General features: G+C 39.8%; 1 protein-coding gene across 3 annotated transcripts in view; it reads right to left on the bottom strand.

The window, feature by feature from the left end:
• The window catches only part of magi3a (membrane associated guanylate kinase, WW and PDZ domain containing 3a), a 97,985-nt gene extending 73,351 nt beyond the window's left edge, over window positions 1-24,634 (bottom strand). For 2 of the 3 annotated variants that reach the window (XM_086067389.1, XM_086067390.1), the window contains exon 1: window positions 23,483-24,632. In XM_086067389.1, coding sequence (XP_085923515.1) covers window positions 23,483-23,789 — 307 coding nt within the window. In that variant the 5' untranslated portion in view covers window positions 23,790-24,632. Of the gene's footprint in view, window positions 1-23,482 lie in introns of all 3 variants that reach the window. The other variant, XM_086067391.1, reaches the window with a different exon arrangement.
• Between the last annotated feature and the right edge of the window lie 1,684 nt (window positions 24,635-26,318).

The following is a 26,318-nucleotide window of genomic DNA, read 5'->3' as shown; positions in this document are numbered from 1 at the left end:
CCATTTGTTTTTAGCATGCATGCGCCAAGTATGGTACGGTGCGCTCGTTGTGTGTGTGGTGAGGACGTGTGTGAATTGGCAAGATATGTATTGTAAAATGACAATAATTTTAACCCACAGTTGAGAAACATTAAACAACATATCCTGAGTACCCCCCAAACCTCCCAGGGGGGCATGGGGAAAAAACAACAACACACACACACACACCATTATAAAATGCACACACATAAATTACGATTCGGTTACTGATTTGGTCTGGGAAAATGTGGATCATTATTTTCCCAAGTTAAAACAGTTTGCAAATGTCATATTTGGATTATGAATATTTATTGTCGAGAGCTAAGATTCTTTGTAATAAGAATGTTGAAGGGCTACTCCGTCAGGTAGCACATAGCAAAGCTGCTTCACGTGAGAGCAGATGGCGTCTTCCACCACCGAGAAACGCGACGCTGGTCAAAATGTATTCAATTATTTTCGGAGCATTTGTTTTGCCTCCTGACTGTCATGCTCTGCTTGATGGGCAATGCAGGCTGCGTTAGCCGGCGTTTGACTAATTGTCGCTGCTTCTTCCGCCTTGATTGAATATAGCGAGCCTGTTGAAAAATCAGCATGCTCCTCCGTAGTAATTTATTGTATTGAAGCTTTTTGATGCATTTCCCCCGCGAGGCATCTTTTCGGGGCATGTGTTGCAAGGTGATATCGCTCTCACAAATAGCAGAAAACTTCTACATGGTAAACATGTTTGTTGCTGCTTTTTGGTCTCTTGTGGCTGCAGCCTCCAAAATATGAGCTGTTGGGTGAACTTTTCACCAAAAATCCCCCAAAAAAATCGGCCAATCACGCCAATTGATTGGGTCATCCCTACCTTAGAGTATACTTTAAGTGTTCAATGATCACTGAGCAACACATACTGGAACCTTGAGCAAACACACCCTGACAATCACAGAAATTCTCATTGCCCATCCCACTCATTGTTACGCTCTGTGTTCTACATAACGGGAGCAAGGAGCTGCAAGGTTGACATGCAATCTGTGCAGAGGTTTGACAGAGGAAGCAGCCTGAGTAAACAATCCAACCATGAACGTTGCTGCACAGTTACATAAAGCGATTATGCAGCAGCTGGACCACAAGGAAGATTTTTTTGTTATGAAAACCCAATTCCTTGAGGATTTTATGAATGATTTTCCCTTTTCAGGAAGTGATGCGCTGAAGATAAAATATATTAACTCATTCACTGCCATTGACGGCAATAGACGTCAAAAATGTATTTGAACTATTTCTATTAGTTTCACATTTTTTTCCACTTTTGTTAACAAGAGTATGAAAACCTAGAAAAAAATGTATTGTACATTTAGAACAGATATAACATTTTGGATTACTCTTGAGTTAACTAGTGAATTCAAAATTTAAAAAAGGAAAAATATATTAAAAAATTAGGGGCGTCAGACGATTACATTTTTTTAATTGTAATTAATCGCATGACTTCAATAGTTAACTCACGATTAATCACAAATTTTAAATCTGTTCTAAGTGTACAATATTTTTTTCCTACGTTTTCATACTCTTGTTAACAAAAGTGGGAAAAAAATTGAAACTAATAGCAATAGTTCAAATTAATTTTTGACGTCTATACAATGGCAGTTAATGAGTTAACTAACATCACAACATCATTGTGGACCATTTCCAAATTCTTCACAATGTTTGTGCAAACGATGCCCAGGGCAAACGTCCATCTTTAATGGCCCGAAACTATTTTGTCGACAGAGGCGGGCAGGATGAGGCGAAGTGGACTGAATATTGACAACATGTCAAGTACATGTCGGAGCATTCCCAGTGGTCAGATGCGGCATGTCACAATGCACCTTCTGGCACTAAATGGGGGCCCCCATCCTCCGCAAAGTGCGTCATCTGTGTGTAGGGAGGGGCAGCTCTTGGATGTGAATGAAAACGATGTAACACTTGTCTTAAAAATAAATGCACATACCCTCCATCACACATTAAAAAACATAGCTCTCAATATACAATAAGAGTGGGCCACTAAAATAATGTTCACATAACAACAAAGTCTTTATTTTTTTGTTATGTCTTTTAAAAAAAAAAAAAAAAAAATGTTGCGACCACATTCTGTGCTGGTGCAATCTGCTGAAAAACTTCGCACCAGTGCTACCAATAATAACGCACCGTATAAAAATGTTTACTGTCAAAGATCAACAGAAAACACTTTTCTCAAATCAGAACAGCTATTTGACAAACATATGCTAAAAAGCATATAAACCCAGTTAAAGTTTCTACTATTCAAAATTTTGACGCAAATATTTCCCCCTTACTGGAAATAAATATCTGGAAATATCGGTTCTCGGCTTCCTTAGCTGCTAATAATTGGTAGGTGGATTTATGACCATCCTGCTAGTTGCTCACCAAATTTGGATCACAGATTACAGTAAAACCTCTGTTCCCCAATTCACTCCGAAAAGAGCACATCTGGCACCTTGAAAACGCTGACGAGTGTGCAACAGTCATAAGGAGAGAATGCACTATGTCATTCTCTGGGCCCTCACTGTCTGTGTACATCTTCAGTGAGCTTTAAGGGAGGATTGAAGGTGCTGACAGACAGAAAGGGGAGAAGCAGATGGTGGTGGGGGGGCTAAACAAAAACAGGTGACATCCCTAGGGCTTGTCTTCGGCTGAAAATATGATTTGGGAAAAAAAGAGCACTAATTCACTTATGCCAATTATTAGAGATTGTATTCAAAACCAATAGAGATCTGGCTATGACAAAGAGGAATGACTGCAGAAAAAAAGCACACACAAAAAGACAGACTAGGGGTGTTAGAAAAAAATCCATTCAGCAATATATCGCGACATTATAGCGCGCAATTCTCGAATCGATTCGATATGCGGCCGAATCGATTTTTAAAGTTCTATTTTTTTATGGGAATATTCACCAAAACGTCTTACTTAGGGTTAGGATTCAGACATTAAGCATGGAAGAATGTTGTATTAATGGAACATTAAGCCTTCATATTTTATTTCAGTGCTTTTCAAACAAACACACTGCAGTGTTAAATGCAGTGGCTCAGTTATAAGCCTGAATTTTCAGATAAATAAATACATTTTCATACAAATCTTACAGTGTACATGTAAGTTAACTGATTAGTATGATCTAAATTTGAGTAAAAAAAATAATTAAAAAAAATTACAATAATCAATTTATAGATTCGTATCGGAATTAATCGTATTGAATCGAATCGTGACACGAATCAAATCGCACGGTACTAGGATATTCTATGACAGACCTTGAAAGTTAGAATCATTAATAAGAAATAAACAAGTACGCAGAAGAAACCTCTACAGACACGGCAGCTGGGATCATAATTAAACAGCAAGAATGTAATATTTCAAAACTAACAGCTTTGCACTTTTAGCCTCCAGAGAGTCAGCAGGCAGGCAACAAGGAGTGACGCAGCACTGAGGCATGCATGGAAAAAAAAAAGGCCTTGAAATTTGGACTGACAGAGGCCTGCATGGGAGGAAAACAACATTCGGGAGGGAATAGAACACTCGGAATCTTCAGCTTTTCATTCCTTCCTTGCAGCTGTCGCTTTTTCAACATCCACACATGGATGATGAGTGAACAAAGCAGCAAAGCATATCTGATCAGACACACACGCGCGCACACACACACCTGCGCACACCTGTTATGGTGTGATAAAGTTAAAGTGCCCTCCCATCTCTCTTTGGGCTTTATTGGCTGAAAGGCAGCAGGCAAATGAAGCAGTGAGATAAGAGAGAGAACACGTAACACCACGAACGCTCAGCTTCGCAACGTGCAGACGCAAGGCTGCTTGAAGGGGCGGGAAATCCCCACAAACACACACAAGTGCATGTCTGCACCCTTTCCTCACGCGCACTAATCCATAGTTCATTTAACAACGATTGGTGCTCAGTGAACTACAAAAAGTGTGACCATGTGCGCGTGTTCATAAAGACTCAGCTGGGTTCCAGGAGCGTTTAGCAAAACACTCCCCCCTGTTGTTCCTCTGACCCCCAAGACGAGGCTCGGCCAGGCACGCCAGCACCTGACTCAAGCCCAAGCTGCCCGCTGACAACACGCACACACGCACGCATATATATTAATGCACGCACCCCTCAAGCAACCACCCCCCACCACACCATGAGAACAATGGCTCCATTAGCACACCCCTCAAATCTCCTGAGGGATATTTCTTGTACTTGAGTAATGACTCGGAATGAATCATAAGACTCCGGAGCATTATAAGCTCTTCTCAGGGGAGGGATCTTGCTCAGTGGTCAGCGAGAGCATATTTGGCTGGTTAGAGATATACTGTATACTTTGTGGCATGACTTAATGTATCACCTACGCATTTGTTGTAAAAAAAAAAAAATCATGAAAAGTATGAACTCTTTTACCCCCAAAAACATTTAATGACGTTTACTAAAATCCAAATGAATGCCGCCAAAAACGTTAAATGACGTTTACTACGTTTTTGTTTTTTTCCGTAGTGGGCAGTGCAACGTCTTGTGCAGCGCTCCTTTTGTGAATGGGTGTAAAAATAACAAAACAAAACTATGGCCAGCAGATGGCAGCATTGTATCCCTTTTCAATGTTCTGCCGGTGTATGCAATTGCAGTGAAACATGGCGGATCTTAGGAAATAGAACGTTTTCAAGGATGACGTGAATGACCAAAGCCTTTGTCACATTAAATCTAATTCACAAAGCATCACTTAACAAAAAATAGTGGTGTCAAAGTCACTGTTGTGTAGAAAATGTATCTTTTCACAAAAAGCTGATTTTCTCCTTATCTTTTCAATTTTCGCTCAATGTCACTCAAATTACCTATTTTCGAATGGTGCTTACTAAAGAACGGAATAAGGTAGAAACATACTTTTTTTTCTAATGAAAGAATGGAACGCAATCTTTCATTTGGTACCCAGTATATTTATGTAGTAAAAATACACAATATTCTGTTTGCCTAGAAAGATGAGTTAAAATGCTCAAAATCGGCTGGCACTGTCGGGGTTGTTGTTTTTTGAGAACGTGTGGCAGTAAAAGAGTTAATAAAAAAAGTGTACATTCCCCATCATGACAACTCAGGATCATCTACTCTATTACATTGGTGGACCAGCCTGTACACATCTGATTTTCATGTTGTTTGCACTAATGTTATCTTACTTGTACAGTGCATGTGCGCACACCAAGTTTTAGCATTTTGTGCCTCATCAAAACACACGGATTAGCAAAACTGAGAATCAACCGTGGAGGACTCGAAAGAGTTCAATAAGGTGCATGTTTTTTTTTGTTAAAAGGCCCTGCAATAAGATTGCCAAAGGAGATTCAAATTAGGGATGGACTGATTATCGGCGCTGATATTCAACATTTTGACGAATATCGGCATAAAACTCACATGGTCGATTATAGATCTTTTTTCTTTTTTTTTTAAGTGTTAGCTTCAGGACACTAATTATTTTCCATTTTCAGAGATGCTGCTGACCCTGGGAACTCAGCATCTTATGTTTTTGGTTGAAATTAAAAGTAAGAATTGAATACTTCAGATATTTTGACATTTTGGAAAACTTTATTTACTGTAGAAAACAATAGGGAGCTATTTACAAGTTGTTTTTATTGAACTTTTGAAGACATGCTACAGGCCCCAGGAGATCTCTTGTTTTCCAAAAATGTTTTCCAATATCAAATATTATACGAACCCTAAATGTTGTTTAATAAACATATATATGATTTTTTTTTTTTTTTTTTAAAGCTGGAGTTTGTATTTTTTCAAATGTTGATGCCAATATTTTCCCTTTTGGTGAAAGGGCTCCAAATATCAGTTATCAACGTCCTTGACGACAAATAATAGGTATCGGCCCTGAAAAAAAACCATATCGGTCTATCTCTATTTCAAATGTTGATCAATACCAACTGGTAAAAACAAAAGGTACTTTTAACAGTCTCATTGTACGAATGGGATTGTGTATTTTCAAAGGCAATGCCGCCTTAACGGCACCAAGTAAGCACCCAGCTCAATCCGTAGTATGTAACCAGCCACCCGGCACATGTGCATGACCTGAAACCATCCCGTGCTTAATTTGTGCACAGCTAGTCAAAAATTAATCTGGTGTGATTGACAGACACATTAAATTGTAGTTGTGCTTTAAAATGACATGTGGTGGTGGTGTAGGCTCATCCCAAAATCACTGATGTGAAAAACGGATGTGAAAAACGGATGCTCGCAAATGCTGGAAGCAAACACATTGAAGGAATGTGTTGGAATGACCTGACTGCAAGTATGTCATATATCATAAGTTTATGCGTAGCCTGCTTGATCAATGCATATGACAATTTGAGATGCTGGAATCTAGCTGCTGTTTGCTAACATTAGTATCAGAAGAATTCCAAAGTCAACTTGCAGTAGCATTTTTTTAAAGTTTAAATTGAACCTAAACACAAGCAATTAACTCATTCGCTGCCATTGACGGCTTTAGACGTCAAAAATTAATTTGAACTATTTCTATTTAACGTTTTTCCCATTTTTGTTTACAAAAGTATGAAAACCTAGATTTTTTTTATTGTACATTTAGAACAGACTAATCGTGAGTTAACTATTGAAGTCATTCGATTAATTACAATTAAAAACATTGAATCGCCTGACACTAGGGGGCGTCAGGCGATTAAATTTTCTTATCGTAATTAATTGCATGACCACTAGTTAACTCGCGATTAATCACAAATTTTATATGTGTTCTAAATGTACAATAAAAAAATTCTAGGTTTTCATACTCTTGTTAACAAAAGTGGGAAAAAAATGTTGAATTAATAGAAATAGTTCAAATGAATTCCTGACGTCTATAGCCGTCAATGGCAGTGAATGAGTTAATATGGGTAGATGTGTGGACTTTGAGAAGAGATAGTGGCACAAACTGATGTGAAATGAAGCCTGTAGAACAGTGGTACTTAATCTCACAAATCGCGCAAGTGGGGTGAATGGAGCAAATGCACACCTTGACCTCCGCTGAACCCAGTTTGCAGTTTGAGCAAACCCAGATTAAGAACTCTTTGGAGAATGAACACAGCTCGAGAGTCTCTATCTTAATGACGGTGTAGGAATTAGACTGCAAAGTGTGACATTAATGAACAGATGATTGTTGTGACATTTCTGGCACCCAGTTATCTTCAATTGGCCATAATTCAGCGGCCGTACTGATGACTTCATTTACTCCTCCTGATCAACACAGAGTGGCTCATCTCCTTCCAGACGGGGCGGAGGGCTTACTTATTTCAGACCGCCTCTCCTCCTAATCCGCGTCTTTTTCTCTTCCTCCTCAGCTCCGCAAAGGACAGCTTCAGACATCCTCAGACATCCTCACTGCAGAGCTTCCCGCGCCTCTATTGTTATCTCACATAAATATGCAGCTTTTGTTTAAAAAAATGCCCAAAATGCTTCAGTGGAGCGAAATCAAGTGCTGCAAAGAAAACGGTATGTAGAATCAGGTCCAGAAGTATTTGGATTTAGTTTTGATTGGATATGAACCATGAGTTTGAAATAAACAATTGCGTTGAACTGAATATATTGCATACCAGACAGACTTTAAATAAAAAATTCATTAATTAAAAAGAAGAAAACTGAATTTACCAAGTAGGAATTATAAAAAAAACAACATTTGCAGAGTACCTTCATCTGCCAACACAACCTCATTTGTCAATAAGCAACAAGCAATTAGGCCACACCTGGCCAAGTCATCTCTTTGGAGTTGATAGTCCCAATAATACTGATCCCCTAAAAATTGAGGTGGTGTATTAATTTACTATTAAATGGCTGTAATTCCAATATGGTAAATGTAATACTCGTATTTGTTATGAATTATCAAAATTCAATGTTTATCAACTATTTAAAAAAGAAAAATCACTCTTCTGTTATATTTAGCAGATACTAACACAGTCCAAACCATGCCCAAGCAACTACAGGAAAGGAACCACTAGGGGAGCGATTAGATTCGTATCACGATTTGATACCAATTAATCCCAATACGAATCTATAAATTGATTATAGCGATTTTTTTTTAACTAAAATTGAGAAAATACTCATCAGTAAACTTCTACGTGTACACTGTAAAATTTGCATGAAAATTAGGGGTGTGAATTGCCTAGTACCTGGCGATTCGATTCATATCACGATTCATAGGTCACGTTTCGATTCGATTAATCTCGATACGAACCTATAAATTGATTATAGCGATTTTTTTAAACTCAAATTTAGAAAATACTCATCAGTAAACTTGTACATGTGCACTGTAAGATTCGTCTGAAAATGTATTTATTTATCTGAAAATTCAGGTTGCAGTCTGTTTGTTTGAATAGCACTGAAATAAGATATTAACGCTTAATGTCCATTAATATAACATTCTTCCATGCTTAATGTGTAAATCATAACCCTAAGTAAGACATTTTGTTGAATATTCCCATAAAAAAAAATTATGTTTAAAAATCGATTCAGCCGCATATTGAATCGATTCGAGAATTGCGCGCTGTAATATCGCAATTAATTGCCGAATCAACTTTTTCTAACACCCCTAGGAACTACCCACCTCTACTGCAACCATCGCTCTCGCATCATGCATAAGAAGGAAAAGGAAACCTGGTGCCGGGTCTAAGGTGGCTTTCACATGCAGATTTCCAAAATTATTCATATAATTAAGTCATGGAAACCATTTACCATGGAAGAAGGCGGCCTAGATGGGCACAACTTCACAAGAGAGCGATTCATGCGTACGGCAGTACAGATTTATAGTCAGTGAATAGCATAGCATAGCATAGCGTTTGAGAATAGCGGCAGCTCGGCTTGCAGTCATGCAGGAATGGAGCAAACGCGGAAATGAAAAGGGAGCGAATGTGATCAAAGCGATGGAAAAAGAAAGCTGACAAATCTTTACATTAATAAAAAAGTGTGTGCATTAGTGTTGTTTCATTAAACAGAGGCCGCCAGCTTGTGCGCACGATGCCGCAGTGCTGCATCGCAGGGGCTCTCTTGCAAAGAGAGGCCCCTGTAGGGCGCGGGATCAAGGAATCAGCTAATTGGTCTCACTGCAACATCTTCCTCCTCTATTCTACAACACAAAAGTGCGCGCACTTACACACACACACACACACCCACACACACACCCCCCCACACACACACACACACACACACAGAGATGTTTCATCTTTTTGTTCCAAGCATGCCCCAAAAACCCTTCCCCTCTACTGCACTTGCTGAGAATGATCAGTAACACCTGCGGATGAAAGTGCTCTTGGCCTCTTCAAAGTTTAAAAGGCAGAAACTGAGCAGGTGGAAATCGATAGCAGCAGGTAGCTGGGCGTCACATTTTCACCCATTATGTCGTCCAAGACAGCAGTGGGGGCCAAAAAGACACAGATCTTTAAGTCAGCTGGAAGTGCAACAACAAACATCGTCTCTCAAGCAGGAAATACAATCGCATCTAGGAACTCCCCCGAAACCAACAAACAAGCGTGGCGGGTTTTACGGGCGTAGCGAGTGAAGGCACTAGTGTGAAGAGCAGAACCTGCTCCCTTTATGCAATCACTCACATTTATTTTTCTTCATAAAATGTGTCTGATGGTCTGCACGACCCTTTTTTTTTTTTCAAGCATTGAAAAATTACGCAACAGAATGAAGCTTGTTGTTTTGATTTTTGTCAATATGTTTGCTGAGGTTTTTTTCTAGGGGTGTGCCCAAAAAAATCAATTCTCATAAGAATCGTGATTCTCATTTAGTACGATTCGGAATCGATTTTAAATGTCCCAAAATCTATTTCATTTAAATTATTTTATACTGTCTTGCCTTTGTCTGTGTCCCTTTATTTGAATCGCTGTTCATGTTGTACCCGGTTTGGCCACTGAGGGGCAGTGTGGTTCCACGCAGTCTGACACACTGTTAAGTTGTAGCCACATTAAAGAGTAGAAGGAAAAAGTCACGACCAAGTTATTCCAATAAAAGTTGTTTTTTTGGAGCGTGGAGCCGTGATAAAAGTGCCGCGAGTAGCGCGCTAATTAGCATTAGCGTGTCAGACTGGACTGCTTGTGTGACGTATGGTGAAGTGACGTCAAGAGATGAGCAGTATTTGGCTAACTACTGCCACCTAGAGGCTTGGCATGCATCTCATTGTAGGCCCAATTTGTGGAAGTGGCGTCGCCAGACGGAGGCGCACTCTGGATAGGATTTGGGGAACTGTTGCCACCTTAAGGTCTGGAATTGTTATGAACGTACTTAAAAACGCATTAATGCTAGGGGTGCACCGATCACAATTTTCTGGCTGATCACCGATCTTTTAAAAAGTCTGACCTGCCAATTTTTGCCGATACCGATTATTTTTTGTTTTCATTACAAGCAACATATAGCTTCAGTGTTCCAATCTTGTTTTATTGGAAAACATTGAACAATATCGGTGAAATAATACAAATGGGTTGTTTTAACTGCACATGAAGTAGTTCTCTCAAATAAAAATGAAAATCCTATTCGTCATCTCAGCAGAACAGGACAGTGGCTGACTTTTTCAGACCTCTGAGGAGGGAGATGCGATTGGTGGAAAAGATCCGTTTATTTTTAAGCGATCGGCCGATCACCGATCTTCCAAAATTAAGGAAATCGGCAAGCCGATCGATCGGTGCACCCCTAATTAATGCGGTTGGGCTGTGGATGATTTCTTTTCTACAAACGTGGTGGTGTGGACGGAGAATTTGTTTTCTACACGGGGAGGGAGAAATATCTGTTTTAAAAATACGTGTGTACATGGCCTAAAAATATTGTGGCGCCGTCTGGCAACCCGTAAGGTTTCCCGCTCTGCCTCTCTCTGTTGGTCATCATGTTTTTTTTTTTTTTGTCTCTTGGGCGAGTTGTAGCTGTTGAGTGAATTCTGTTGCTCTGTACACGTGACGTGCAATGACAATAAATATGAATTAATTCATGTTATTGAATATTGACCATTCCACTTTACCTATAATGACATCCAGACATACGGAATGAAGGATGGAGGATATTTGTGACAGAAGGAAAAGCCGCACTTCTTTTGATTACCAAGCAGCCAATAAAGACATTTGAAACCAAGCTGGCTCATTGGAGGAGTCGCAACAGACCTTTCGGGGATTTTTTGAGTAAACGCTCTCTGGCACTATACACAAAGTGGATGAAAGATTGATAAAGCTGGCAAATGAAGGTTGAAAATGTGTCTGTGTTGACTCTGAGCAAGCTGGGGGCTCGCTTCATGCAGCGCCAAGCAGAGACCGCAGTGCCGACTTCTCGGTCATGTCACGGCTCCTGATGTTAGGCTCGCGCTGCTATTTGCTTGAAACCAAAGCCGGTCATAAATTTTCATGCGGTAGCAACAGCGCTGGCTGCAGCACCGCGATTAAATGGACAATAAAGTGGGTTAAACAAACAGATGGCTGGATCAAACGGAGCACCGAGGATCTGGACCTGCGAAACCTAAAGAGCACGCTGCAATGTTTTCCACTAATGAAGGCAAATTATTACAGATACATACAGTATGTTGAATGAATGATTGTTCTGAAACGAACTAAATATTTACATAAATACATCTTCAGTACTAGCAGGGATGACCATATGACTTCATTTCCTTGATCATTGGGGAAAAAATACAAACATTTTTTTTTTTTAACATTTAACTAGCAACATAACATGGGGTGTAATTTTCAAAAAAAAAACATTTAAAATAAAATATATATAACCATCACTGGTGACTATAGACAGATGGACAATTACAAACTTTCAGGGATCATTTCTTAGCGATGAACAAACTCCAAGGACTTTACTTTTTTTGGTTGCAGAGAGCCTTCAAAAAATATTTTTATGGTAGCACACGGTTGGGTTCGATCTTCCCCTCACATCAAGGATGCAAATATAGTCAAACCCTCTGGCAACACATTTGCACTGAATCAACAACACTTTCCAGCATGTTTTTTTTTTTTTGCCTTGATTTTTGGTCATATTGTAATAAGTCTGTTTTCTGCGTTTGACTAACACCCAGATAAACAAAACAACACGGCCCTTTAATAAAGTTTCTTTTCATAGCCAGCCGTGATGTTGCATCATAATTACAGATCAATAAAGAGGCACAGACTATCTTGCGTAGAACGGGACGAAAATAACCAGACATACATTTTTGCTCTTGCGTTTCAGTAGCTCTGGTCTCAGTGACAAAATGGAGGAAGATGACAAGCTGCAAACTAGAAGTGCCACAGAGGCAGAATGCCAACAAGTCAGTATAAAAGGACAAACATTTATTCCTATGTGACTCACAGTTGAGGTTAATAAGTCATCGAATGCATCACTCGAGAGCCGCAGTAGCTTTTAAGTGGCACCGTTTCTGAGTGCTTGTGTGCGTGTGTGTGTTGATATTGAGAGTTTGTCTCATTTCTAATCTTGTAGGAATTTAGGAGACGCTTAATGATTGACAGCTTTCTTTCTATTAACACGGTTGCATTTACAGTTTTTATTAATTTAAAAAGAACAGAATACGTCCATGCATCACAAATTGCTAAATGCAGGCGCTAAACGTCAAAGAGAAACGGAATGTTGAAACCAGACGAAAAGATACACTGGGATTTTTTTTTTATGACCACATCTGTGAATCAAGCAACTACTCGGGGAGATTATTTACTGCGGCATCAAAATCCCAGAAAGCCGTTTTTATAATCATGACAGCAACACACACACAATTGATAAACACACAAAAGAAATATACGTGTGTGTGACATACTTGCCGCCAGGAAACTGACAACATGGCAGTTTGCGAGCGTCACGGCAGCGGATCTTTTTATTCAGGCTCTTATCTGCCCTTTCAAGCCATCTTCTGCTTGACTGCTGTGAGGGGTCATGGAGGTCAACAGACGTCTGTGTGTGTGTGTTCACATTGGCGCTTGTAAACAAAACTGTTGAATTAGTGTGAGCCGCACGATTCAGCCAGCTTCTAAAGAACCCCCCGGCACCGGCTTTGAGGCTGCCTGGGCATGCAGACGACCCCGTCTCACTCCAGCTCTGCTAAACCCTGTGGCAGGCAAGAGGAAGTCACTTGAGGGAACTTTTAGATTCTATTGTGACATCAACAAATTAGATGTCATGCATGACATAGAAAAATAAATTGATGTTTAGTTATTGATCTTGAAGAGTTTTTTTTATTTTATATATCGTGTGTGATGATTAACGTTATTATGAATGTTAGGCTAGAAGCAATGGAAACATTGTAGGCAATGGAATTCAATACCATTAACATCCTTAAATGTGATACAGAATAAAATCAATAGGAAATGCATGTTCTGTAATGGCAGAACTTCTATTTAACTGTAGATCATTTTGATGTCAGCCATTTTGAAAAGCTTGTAAAAAAGCAAGGCCTTCTCGCCTAGCGTATAAACTATCAAAAGTAATGATCTACATTTACAAACCAGGGGTGTCAAACATACAGCCCACGGGCCAGATAATGCCCGCAAAGGGGTTTAATCCGGCCCGCGAGATGATTTTGTAAAGGAAAATAAAATTAGTAGTCAGACCAATTAATCAGATGGCCACAATCAAAACATATAAATTGGTAATTTCACAAACAATCCTCAGATGAGCAATGTAACTTGTACATGGAATTGTCCTGGATGTCATTATTTTACACACCATCTAAAAATATGGTTTGTTTTAAAAATGATAATAATAAAATCATAGACCAACATAAAAGTGTTAAATACGACACAAATTCAATTACTGGTAACATAAACACATAAAACAAGGATTAATGTCCTTATAACTTCATTAACTGCCCCACACAATGCATTCTTGGAACAATATATATGCAAAACAGGTAGCTACAACACGTCCGGAACATACAGGCAAAGTGTTGGTGCGTGCCATTTACATTCATGCTATTTTATGCAACAATATAATTAAAGTTGAACCCCGTAATTTAGGGCTGGCCCACAAATAGCGAAAATCTGCTTATAATTGACGCCAATTGTTTTTAAGTTATATGCCATGATTTTACCGATCTGGACCGCTTGATTATACATTTTCCTCCATGCGGCCCTTGAGCTAATATGAGCTTGACACCCCAGATCTAAACTCTAATATTTGTTCCATGAAACTGCATTAATTTATTCCCAACAGTCTAATCGCTTCATTTCGTATTTTTTCTCTTGTCTGCACTGCTATGTGTATGTGAATGTTAAATTGATATTTGTCCAATCCGATTTCGGCTTCTATATGCTGCCATGTCAATCTAATTCTCTGCCCACGACCATCAGAGTCACTAGTGCTGGCTGATGCAACTTATTAACTCATTCACTGCCATTGACGGCAATTTTTATATATTATATATTTATATAATATTTCTATTAGTTTTTTGGGTTTTTTTCACTTTTGTTAACAAGAGTATGTAAACCTAGAAGAAAATACATTGTACATTTATAACAGATATACAATTTGTGGTCATGTGATTAATTACAATTTTTTTTAAATAATCGCCTGACGCCCCTAATAAAAATAAAAAAAGACGATACATTTTTTTTAAATTGCAATTAATCGCATGACTTCAATAGTTAACTCACAATTAGTCACAAATTGTATATCTGTTCTAAATGTACAATACATTTTTTTTCTAGGTTTTCATACTCTTAACAAAAGTGGGGGAAAAAATGTCTGTAGCCGTTAATGGCAGTGAATGAGTCAACTACAATGACTAATACACTGTATTAACAATGAGAGTGTTTCTCTAAACAAAAAAGGTTTGAAAGTCACCTCAGAAGGCCACCTAGCTGCAACACAACTTTAGCATTTTCCATCCTCTGGTTGGTTGGTCTGAACAAGAAAAGTTCGACCAGCAAAACACATCTATAGCGCACATTAATTACGATATTTAATCATCAGCAACCCTGTTAAGTATGATTTATTGCTCAGCTTTTTTTCTTGTTATTGATTCTAAACTGCTACAGATGTACAGCATGTGGCAACGTTGCATGCTGTTATGTTGCATTTTGATGATATAGGGGTGGTATTGTAAGAGGTGGATTAAGTTCCCATTGAGGGCCCATATATTGAAATATATACACCACATAGTGTACAGAAAAGTGTATGGGATTAGTTTCCCTAAAGGCTTTCAAAGTTCGGCACTGCAGGCCCACAGCTTTGGAACACAAGTGCAAATGCTGGCCTGACTGGATCTTAACTTCTCAAAAACTGTTGTAACATCATTTCTTCTTCTTCAACAACAACAAAAATCATGCTCTCTATTATTTACTGCCATCTGAAAAGACGAAAATTTCATTGCACTACTGCTGTATTTGCAAATTATGCTCGTGTAAATCATGACTGAAGTTCTCAAAATCGGGCTGTTTATTACTGCTGCATAAATGACTATAGCTGTGCAGTTTGATATCATTTATTGTATCGGTTATTTTTAAATTCATAATCTAAATGCTGTGCTGAGCCAAATATATTGAAATTGTGTTCTGTATACACCTGTGCACACCTGAATGAAAAAAGTCTGTCACTCTATTCAACTTTTGCAAACTAGTTCTATCAAAATAGGATTGAATATATGCAATTAATCAATTAGATATTAAGCAGCAGTTTTAGTAGTGATCAAGATGTAAAGCTACTTTTACTTCCAAAATGTTTTTTATTTGTTTTCATTTTACTTCTGTAAAAATACAAAACAGAGGTTGTGCCTCTTTGCCACCTGTTTCACCACATTCCACTTAAATTGCTTCCTGTTACAACCACATTGGAATTATTTTCCCCCACTGTAATCATCATGTTAAGGAACAATTGAAGGTGTGTATTTGTATTTGAATTTAGATGTTTCTGGGGTTGGTGAAGGACTCTGGTTGGTGGCCCGGTGGGTGGTGGGTGGTGTCTGGTCGGTGCTGGATTTCATTTTCCTTTCTTTTCTTTGGTCCTTCCTCGGGTCTCCTGACGGCCTCACGACTCTGGCTGGATTCTGAAGTGTTCGGTTTAGGTGAACGGTATGGGATTTTTTTTATAGGTTTTAGGTGAACTAATGAATACACACTGACACGCACGCACATACAAAATAAAAATTAATTTAAAAAAATAATACATAAATTTTTTTTTTTATAGAGAGCAATGATGATGACATGTCAAATTGGTAAAATTACCGAATGAACTGAACTCTCCAGGAAAAAAAAAAAAGAAAAGAAAAAAAAGAAAAAGTGTGTATTTGTTTCGAATTCTACTTTGATTATAGAGGTTGTTTGTTTTTTTATACTGACTGAAACTGTCAAAGCAATCCGATCAAATCCACTTTATTTCCATAGCACATTTTATAAACAAATGTTTACAAAGTGCTGCACATTAAGATCCGCACACTATCATACACATAAAATCTAGTAAAACAATCAATAAAATACAATAGGACAAATAAAAAATAATACATTAAAATAAAAAAATAGACCCCGAGGACCACACAATTTACACTAAACCAAAAGCTAAGAAATAAAGGTGGGTCTTAAGACGAGACTTAAAACACTCCACTGTGGGAGCAGTTCGGACACGGAGAGGCAGATTGTTCCACAACTTTGGGCCAACCACAGAGAGGGCCCTTACCTCCCCCTAGTTTTAAGTCTCGTCTTGGGCACCACAAGCTGGAACTGGCCCTCAGACCTCAGTGCGCGCGTTGGAGTATACTTTTGGAAGAGGTCTGAAACGTACGGAGGGGCCAATCCGTTCAAAGCTATAAAAACAAACAATATGATCTTAAAAAAAAATCTCAAATTAACAGGAAGCCAGTGAAAAGACAGCAGAGCTTGTTTACTGTCTATTAAGTTATGGATTCAATTAGACTAAAGTAGACAGCTTCGTAAAAAAAAACAAAAAAACACAAGTGAATGATGCATTTTGAAAATGCTGAATCACTTCAAGTTACCGTTTCTCCCCATGGCATTGAGGGAATTGTTCGCTAGGAACGTCAACAATGACAAATAGCTGCCAAGAGCAACACCTGTTGGTAACAATACACGGGTGGAACTGTGCAGCCGCTCTCATTGTGCTCAATGAATTCAAAAGAATTGCATTCCACACATGACTCTCAAATTGCAGATGAATGCTCAATGCAGGACACACAGAGTGACAGTTGAGTCATTCGTAAAAGCCCTGCAACCCAAGGCAAGCAACGTTCTACACCATGTGAACTAGAACAGCGCGAGGATCCTCCACTGGTTGTAACATGGCGACGTCACGGTTGCACGAGTGGCACGTCCTTCCGCGTACGTTAAACAGTGACTAATAAACATGTGACCTCCTGTGTCAATTTACTCAACGTTCTCTGGAGCTGGCCAGCGGCTGGCTGCCGCCAAAGCCTTGGGACTCGGGACAATGTCACTGTGTGTATGTACGCATACTTTAAAAATAAATGAAGCGCAGGCCTCACACTCACAAGAATGCAGAAACAACCAACGAAGGTCAGAAAGCGTCTCGAATTGGCTGATTAACACCAAAATGACATGAAAGTGTTCAAGAGCTGAAAGACAATTTATTTGGCGATTCCTAAGAGCTCATTTTCACAAATGCAATATCAACTGTGTGCGATGCAAATACACAAGCGCTTGGCCACATAGATCGCGTTGGATCGGACGCTATGGCGGACAGGGATGAGATTCGACATGATCAATAACCTGCTAGTATCACTCGGAAGCAAAACAAGCCAAATTGGCCGTACACTCATGAATTCAAATGAGGGCACTCAGGAACCTCATTTCCAGCAGGAACCTCATTTCCAGCAAGCGTGACATCTCACCATTGAAGGAGTATACACTTTGCATTCCTAATATGGAGAGCTGTGGCCTCCTCCTCCCAAAAGGACAATTGTAGCTTGGATTGGCTAGATGGTCATAAAAAAAATTGTTTCCCACTCTCTAAAGACTGCAATCTTTTCATTCTTTCCATGACTCATCAAATAATTAATGTCAATATTCATATGGCTTGGTCTAAATCAATAAGCAAGTCTTACAGAAATGTCATCAAAATGAGCAAAGAACTCTTAAAAGTGTATTAATTAAATTCATAAAGGGTCTCTGGTGCATTTTTGGCTAACTCTAAACCATTAAAAAATTAGATTATGGTGTACTACAATTACAGTCATTTCTGGACTACAAGCCGCTACTTTTTTCACTTGCATTCGTCCCTGCGGCTAATACAAAGGTGCGTCTTATCCATCAGATCACAATGGGGCGCACTATAAAGGAAGCGCAAGAGCGTCAGGCAGGGCAAAACAAACCAAGTGAGCCCAAATACAGTCAGAGAGACAGAACGAGAGCGAGACAATTTGCGCTCTCATTATGGAAAAAGAAAGTAGCAAGAACCACCGGTGCGGTAACATTAAAACACCTGAGGCTTACAGTCGGGTGTATGTGTGACAAACTTGAGTATTCCCCAAATTAACTAGCGCGGCTTATAGTCAGGTGTGCCTTATTGTCCAGAAATTACTGTATATACAATCTTTATATCACATAGCAAACAGAGCCTTTTATCCCAAAGAATGCATTATTTCGCAGTCACTGAAGAACCATGAGTGAAATAAAAGCCAATCATATTGTGGACAGGTATGGTCACACCTGAAAGTTTTTGCTTTCACTTTGACAATTGGCAAGAAACACCAGCTGTGCTACATCACCACAAAACCGCTAAGCAAAGGATGACTGAGCAGAGTCTCAACTCATTCACTGCCAATGACGGCTATAGACGTCAAAAATTCATTTAAACTATTTCTATTAGTTTAACATATTTTCCCACTTTTGTCAACTCGTGCATGAAAACCTAGAATTTGTTATTGTACATTTAGAACCGATATAACATTTGTGATTAATCGTGAGTTAACTACTGAAGTCATGCGATCAATTACGATTACAAATTTTAATCGCCTGATGCCCCTAATTTTTCATAATTTTTTATTTTGTTTTTTTAAATCGCGTCAGGCGATTAAAATGTCTAATATTAATTAATCGCTTGACTTCAATAGCTAACTCCCGATTAATCACAAATGTTATAACTGTTCTAAATGTACAATAAAAAAAAATCTAGGTTTTCATACTCTTGTTAACAAAAGTGGAAGAAAAAAAAGTTAAACTAATAGAAATAGTTCAAATGAATTTTTGACGTTTATAGCCATTAATGGCAGTGAATGAGTTAAAGGCCGCTGTCTTTTGGCTGTTACTACACAGCATCTATACAATCAAAAGCATACAGTACAAATAATCCCAACTCATTGCGTTGGGATTATTATGAATAGGCAAAGTTCTGCCACAGCCACTTTACAGGGTGAATAATGAGGCACAGACCACAACCACAGGCTTGATTTTTACATCCAGGACTGGCTGCAACTACAAGCCACATACAGAAAGACGGACAAAAAAAATTGAGTGGGAATTGAACCCATGCTGCCTGCACCATCAGTAACTAAAAGTGAGACATTTCTCAATTTAAAACAGTTCCAAGGTGTCTTAGCATCTCTGTGACATGCTCTCTTCCAAATACCTCAATAGTGAAGACAACACGTTTCACCGTCTTTGCAAATTCATGCAAATTCTGCTCAACCCATCCCCTCTTCTTCTGGGCGTGTCAATGCCTTCTGTAACCATGACGACTAGGGATGGAGCTAGGGGTAAGTAAAAAAAAAAAAAATGAGTGAGAAGCACAACCCCATAAAGACAGAAGACTATTTCCATGCCGCACTTCTTTACCAACCATTGAATTAAAATATCAACTAGTGTACCTGCAGCTGATCTGTGTATGTGGCACAAGCAGCGACTCACCTCCAAACACATAGACTGTACTTTTTTCTTCCCATATGTCACTTTCAGAACTGAAATGACTGAAACAAACAATACTGATTTATGTTTTTGTTATCGTTGACCTAAAGATCATCGAGTTCAGGCGACTGTACGCTGTAACAGTAAATGTTGGCACAATCCTTTTAGGCAACCGCAGCGGAGCATCAGTCCTATTATCATGATTAATGGCAGCATAATCGCCCCCAGTTCTGAGCTTAGTAATGCTCTCTGTCATCTCATACGTGCTTCTCATAACTCTGCAATCCTCTGCGTGCCTCCCTGCATCACTTGACTCAATATATATATATCTTAGACGGGAGTCCTGCTGCAGCAGCAATGCTCTTTTGGTTATTGTCTCTGCTGGAGACCCCATGGCCCAAAAGCAACATAACAGATGGGCCCACCTCGGAGCGCCGTGACTGCGCATCGGGAGGAAACACAGTTCAATCAGCTGTCAAGATTACCTGCTCGCCCCGCGGGCCGCTGTCCACATCTGCAACCCATGTATTGAATCATAGCTCTTCATTTCCGTTACTTCTATTTCCCGCTTTTACGTCTGCCCATCTATGTTGCACAAAAGCAGCAAGCTCTCATGCTGTTTGCTAGCTTCCGCTCATTAAAAAGATGACAAGGCGAGGGGAAATAACTCCATCTATGTTTCTTATGCCAAACTCCCTGCAGCTGCCTCGATACCTTCAAAAGACTGAACACTTGTCAATGAATATCCCTGCTAACACAACTTCATTTGATCTTTCCGCTACCTGAATTATCTCGTGTTGGATACCGTTCCAAAACATTTGCTCAACTGCGGCAGTGACATGAAGAATTTGAGTCTGCTTTTTCATGATTGTGGCCCAGACAAATGGCATAAAAACACATTGGAAGCACAATGCTTTATCAGTAGCGTCGTGGGAACCAACATTGTAATCAAAACCAAATATGAATAAATAGTTTGAAATGCCTCACTCTACGATGGAACTTAAGAGTAGCTAGCATGTTCTTGTGCTTGTATGTGTTAGAAGTGGGGTACACTACTCGGGTTTCCTCTCACATCCCAAAAACATGCTTCTTAGGGTTAACTGTTGACTATTAATTGTTATGTGAGAATTGTTAGTAAATCTATACAATAAACCGATAGCTTGCTTATGCGGTTAGAAATTGACGTTTAAAGTTACTGAATGCAGAAAATTCCATTTCGGATCGCTACTGCCACCCGTTGACAATAAATGAAACTGCACACTCCCTTCTTCACATACACAACGCGCATGTCGTCGAATCCGCAGACAGTCTGAAAACGATCGGCCAGAGGCTTGCAGGAGTGCACATTGTGAACAGCAAAGGTGTTCATCTATAAATGGTCAAAAGAAAAGACTATTGTAAAGATATATTCGGCCAAATTGTTACAGAGAGCGGCTTTAAAATCAGCAGCTAATTCAATGAATCTAAACTCGAGCAAAAAATGTCCAGCTTTTAAGTAGACGCGAAGACAGTGCGAAAGATAAAAGTTCCATAATTACAGTAATAAAGCAATCCCCTTCTATATATGAATGGTATGGCATTTAAGACAAATTAGGGTCGATTTTGTTTCATTTTCTTTAGAATCTCGTGCTGAACTGTGAAGTATACTCATGACAGTTGAGGGAGAAAAACAAAAACATGTAACGATTTCTTCAGACAAAATCATGTTTATTACTCTCAAGATAAAGAATTCAAGTCAATTCAAGACCGCGACGAAAAATAATAGAACCATGGCTGAAAGCAGGAAAACAACAACACTGACATCAATTTCAACTTCAGATCACCACTTTTCCTGTACGAGAGCAAAACGTGTCATTTCTCTCCCAACTTTACAATGTTTCCTTCGACACCAGGGGTGCTATCATTTGATCCTCCCATCAGCCACCTCATCCCAGCACCGGGCAGCCATAAATGATAGATGAGGCTTGAATTAATCACGAGAAAGGAGACTGAGATATAAACACACGGCAGGGCCCCACGGGGGGAACAGAGAAGCCCATATGAACATGTCAAAGTGGACTTTTAGTGCTGATTAACCGTCCCGTCAACACGTGGTAAGAATACCAAATGACTCAAGTGTTTTGCCTTATTAAATATTACACAATCTATGTGCATTTAAGCCAAATGACACAAGATGCTTCCTCGTTCAGCATAAAGACCGTTTTTAAGTTTGAGCTCTGCACAAATTAAGCCATTCAAAAAGGAGTTTACAACCATCAAAAACTCTGAAGTACGGTCAGAATCCAAAACAATAACGTTTCATGTCAATCTCAAACATCTCGAGACCAATTGTTACCGCGGCAGACTTTGTAACCTACTACATAAAAATAGCAGTTGCATTGCGATAAAATCTTGCCATGCTCCCAGATGAACCTTTAACCAGTCACTATCAACACGTACGCATGGTTGTAAATACAACAGACCATGTGACCATGGTTACGCCCTGAGGCATGATGGAATGTGGGCCTGACGGGTCGGTTTAGATTTAGATTTGCCATGCTGCTCGTGCTACTACTCGGTCGCACAACGCTGAACAGACGAACCAGCCATTTACACATTCCTGCAGAGTGACGGCAAAGACGCACAGCACCCCACCGATGGCCATTTTGCATTAGAGGAAATTATGGCAGCAGTTGGTGCTTTGGTGATAAGACGCTTGCTACTTTTTCCGACAGTACTGACTGAATTGAGCCATTTCACCAGTGCGGCTTTCTGATGCCGTCTTCCTGCCGTGTATCGTCTCGTCTATTCTCTGCTGTGTGGTGCAGTGAAACAAAGTTGCCAAAGAAACGCCATAGTGAGCAAAACTGACATGACAAATAGCTGACGTACATCAACAATCATTAAACAAACAGTGACAGTCAATCATCGGGCGACTGTCAAGTTGTCAACCATATACTGGACTCCCGTTTTGAGTTAGGAGCACTCGCTGGGTTGATGATGTGAGACAAAATTTTACCTGCCAATTCAAACTCAGACGTAAATTGAACAGTACATTAACACTAGCAAAGAGCTTCAGTTAAACCAAGTCACATTCACACACTCATATTAAGATGAACCTACCGCGTCCCAGACTACATTCACTAATTTAGAGTAACTATATTACAATAAAACAATTTGTTTTTACATTCTTTCTTATTAGTTAGTCTACACTATGTTTTTGTTCTTACAATACGGTGCTATTTTTCTCTATTAGAAACATATTTTGGGAGGGATTAATGGCAGTTAAATTCATTTCAATGGGGCCAGCAACTAAACCAAACTCGTAAGTCAATCTATAAACTATGCCTCGTGAGTGCCTCCCCACACGGAGCTCTGAGTAGTCTCAATAGCAATGTTCGTGCATGGATGCAAAGCAGATTACAAAATGAGTTCAGACTCAGGGCGGCAAGCGGATGTTGCAGTGCAGCCAGATGTGGCCTCGCTCACACGCACGCGGACACGCACGCACGCACGCACGGTTGTGTTTGGCGGGAGCATACTGCAGCAAAAACAGACGCGGGAAACATGCAAGTGACCTTTAGCTTCCAAACTCACATGACACACACACACATAACGAGAGCGGCGAAGTCAGGTTCTCGCACACACACACACACACACACCTGGTTTGACTGTCTTGAGGCGGATGGGCTCTCGGAAGTGGCGGATGACAGCCAACGTGTCCCGGTGGGTGAGCCCGCTCACCGGAGTGCCGTTGACCTCCAGCAGCACGTCCCCGCTGACTGGGAATCTTCCAGCGTGACAGACCATCGCCTCGGCTGCTATGTGGCCGAGGAAGGGGAACTCCCCCTGCTCGGCGCCGCCAAGCAGTTCCACCACCGTGACCAGGTCACCGGATCCCCCCCACGACACGGCGCACTCCTGGACTTTAGCCGACCAGTGCTTCTTCTTTTTCAGGGTCTTGGACATTGTTGGATGCTCTTTTTTTTGTAGTCCGAACACGATCGTCCTTGAAGGCGAGATCGAGCGGCCGGTGATGCTAAGACGCAGCTGTGACGCACCGGCTAATCATTGCAGATTGTTCAAGTCAAGTGCCATACTCCACTTCGATCATGAGTGGTGTCTTGCACATTGAAGGTGGTCGGTCGTCCCACTGGATCACTCACGCATCGCCTCTTCGCACACTGGCATGCGAGGCCAACCGACTGCGTCAGTGTCGCATTGAGACAGAAGGTGTCGGTTCTGGTGCTGGGGTGTCTCGACCCCACACCCCCCTTGTGCTCTTCCGATAATGAACTGCGCGGCCTTCCTTTTTTCTTTTCTTTCCCCCCCCGGTTAAACTCCAATCTAACTATGCAGAAGGGACTTCGCGAGTGTAGTCTTTCTCGTTCAAACGCGATGTTTGTATCCCGAAAGAATTCCGAAATCGTCAGCCAAGTTGATTAAATTGCAGTCAAAACACGTTGGGCACACGGATCCCCGTATCAGCTGTTTGTTTCCGAGCTCGATCCAAACAGACTGGATAGGCAACTTTACGCCGCGCACCTGTCCTTGTCTGGTGCCCTCCTCCTTCGCCGTGACATCAGCAATACATAGTCCTTGGAAACGGAAAAACATACCTGACCCTCCTCTCAAACGAGGGAGAATTCCGTTATTTTATCACCCGGACGCCCTCCTATGTGTTCATCTTTGAGCGCTGGGCGATTGCACGACTCTTCCACATGCACAGAATGTTTTGTTACTAAACAAAACACTCGCGGGAACACGCACGGACCATGATCCGATTATACTTCACTCCATAACTTTTTTTCCCCCCCAAGCCTGTTCCGCGTTGCTTTGTGATTAGGTTGTCTTCTGTCCAATCAGTAGTTAGGGGTGGGAGTCGGACGCAACTGATTCAACCAATGACGAGCCTCAGAAGGCGGGACTTGTGTGACTGACAAGTAGGCGTTTAGTTACTACAGTATGTAAACGGAGACAAAGTTGGATAAACGTGTTTTTAGTACACTGAGTACAATTGAGAAATTTGGCAAATTAGTAGTGATCTAGCAACCTTTTTTTTTTTAATCGATGGATGGATGGATGGATAGACCAACAGATTCTTGCATTACATTGTTGGAATTTTGCGACAACAGTATGGTTTCAGAGTGGGTGTTTGAGCTTTGCTTTCCTGTACCAGCCTGCCCTCTCGTGGTTTCAAAGTGCAACTCCAACCCATGCACTTAGCAACGGTAAGTAATGAAGTAAAAATACATACGTTACTGATTGTGGCCGATTTGCTTGCTGTTTTTAAATTGAAATTGGTATTTTTACCTTTGTTTTTATTGGCCTTATGTCCTAGGCATTTTGGCAAATTGGTTTGTAAAAATTCAGACTTTTTGCTTTTAATTTCTACTCCTTAATTTGTCAAAACAAGCTTGTTTATTTATTTATTGATTGATTGATTTTAATTTGTATATATTTTTTTTAACTTCAACGTACATCAGGTTTTTGAAATATTTTCCCTTTTTTTGCTTTTAAGTATGACCTAGCTAAAAAGTATTTTACCATGCATTGTAATCTATAGCTGTGTTTCAGAAAACATTCCAAGTGTTGCTGAACATAACCTTAATAAATATGAATAAACATATTACATATTATAGTTATTATATAGAAAAATAAGGGCATATTCAGAATCAGTGCAAATATATAATCTAATAAATGTACTTGTATCTTTGACTTAAAAAATATATCTTTAATTGGTTGACTAGTGTAATTTAGATATCTGTGGGATTCAAGCATCTTCTCGCTTCTAAAAGATTAATGCCAAAATAAAGTTTCAAGCACTTAAGTGATAAATGCACCAAGAAACATCTATGCCAGGGTTCCCAATTAGCTTTCACTGAGGCCCAAATTATGTCAAGTTTGCCAGGTCGCGGGCCAATTTTTTTCTCTTTTTTGTGTTTTTATTTTTTTTACAATTGCTTTATGTGCATATGCAGATGTCATTGTTTCTGCCATTATGCTATTATTAGTTATAGTATTATTATGATTAGTACATATTGTACATATTTTGGTCGCAGCAGATACTGAGTATAGTATAAGTTACAGAAGCCTATGTGTTGAGGGGCAGACAAAAAAAATGCAGTTGAAAGAGAGTAAGCCCACTATTAATTTACTTTGGAAAGCCCCTTTTTATTATTTTGATCAACAGAATATGACCAGTTTGATCAATAAAACAGAAACACAGCAATTGGTACAGGAGAGGAAAAGAGTGTCAGGCAAAGATAACTGACATTTTCTATTTTTCTAGTTCTACATAAACCTGAAATAAACAATTTTACAGGGACAATAAACTAGTACTGGACCTTCTGAACTATTCAAACATTTCACTAAAATAAATAATAAAATGAAAATGTCTCCATCTGATTTGTAGACTTTGTTGTCTGTATTATGTGCACTGTGATTGATTGGCGAGCGATCCTACAGGTGTAGTTTGACTTTTGCCATGACCAAAAC

This window comes from Leptonotus elevatus, chromosome 2, assembly GCF_054856555.1.
Source record: "Leptonotus elevatus isolate MCC_2025b chromosome 2, RoL_Lele_1.0, whole genome shotgun sequence".
Lineage (NCBI taxonomy): Eukaryota > Metazoa > Chordata > Actinopteri > Syngnathiformes > Syngnathidae > Leptonotus > Leptonotus elevatus.
The sequence above is the reverse complement of the archived record's forward strand: the minus strand, read 5'-3'. Positions and strand labels throughout refer to the sequence as shown.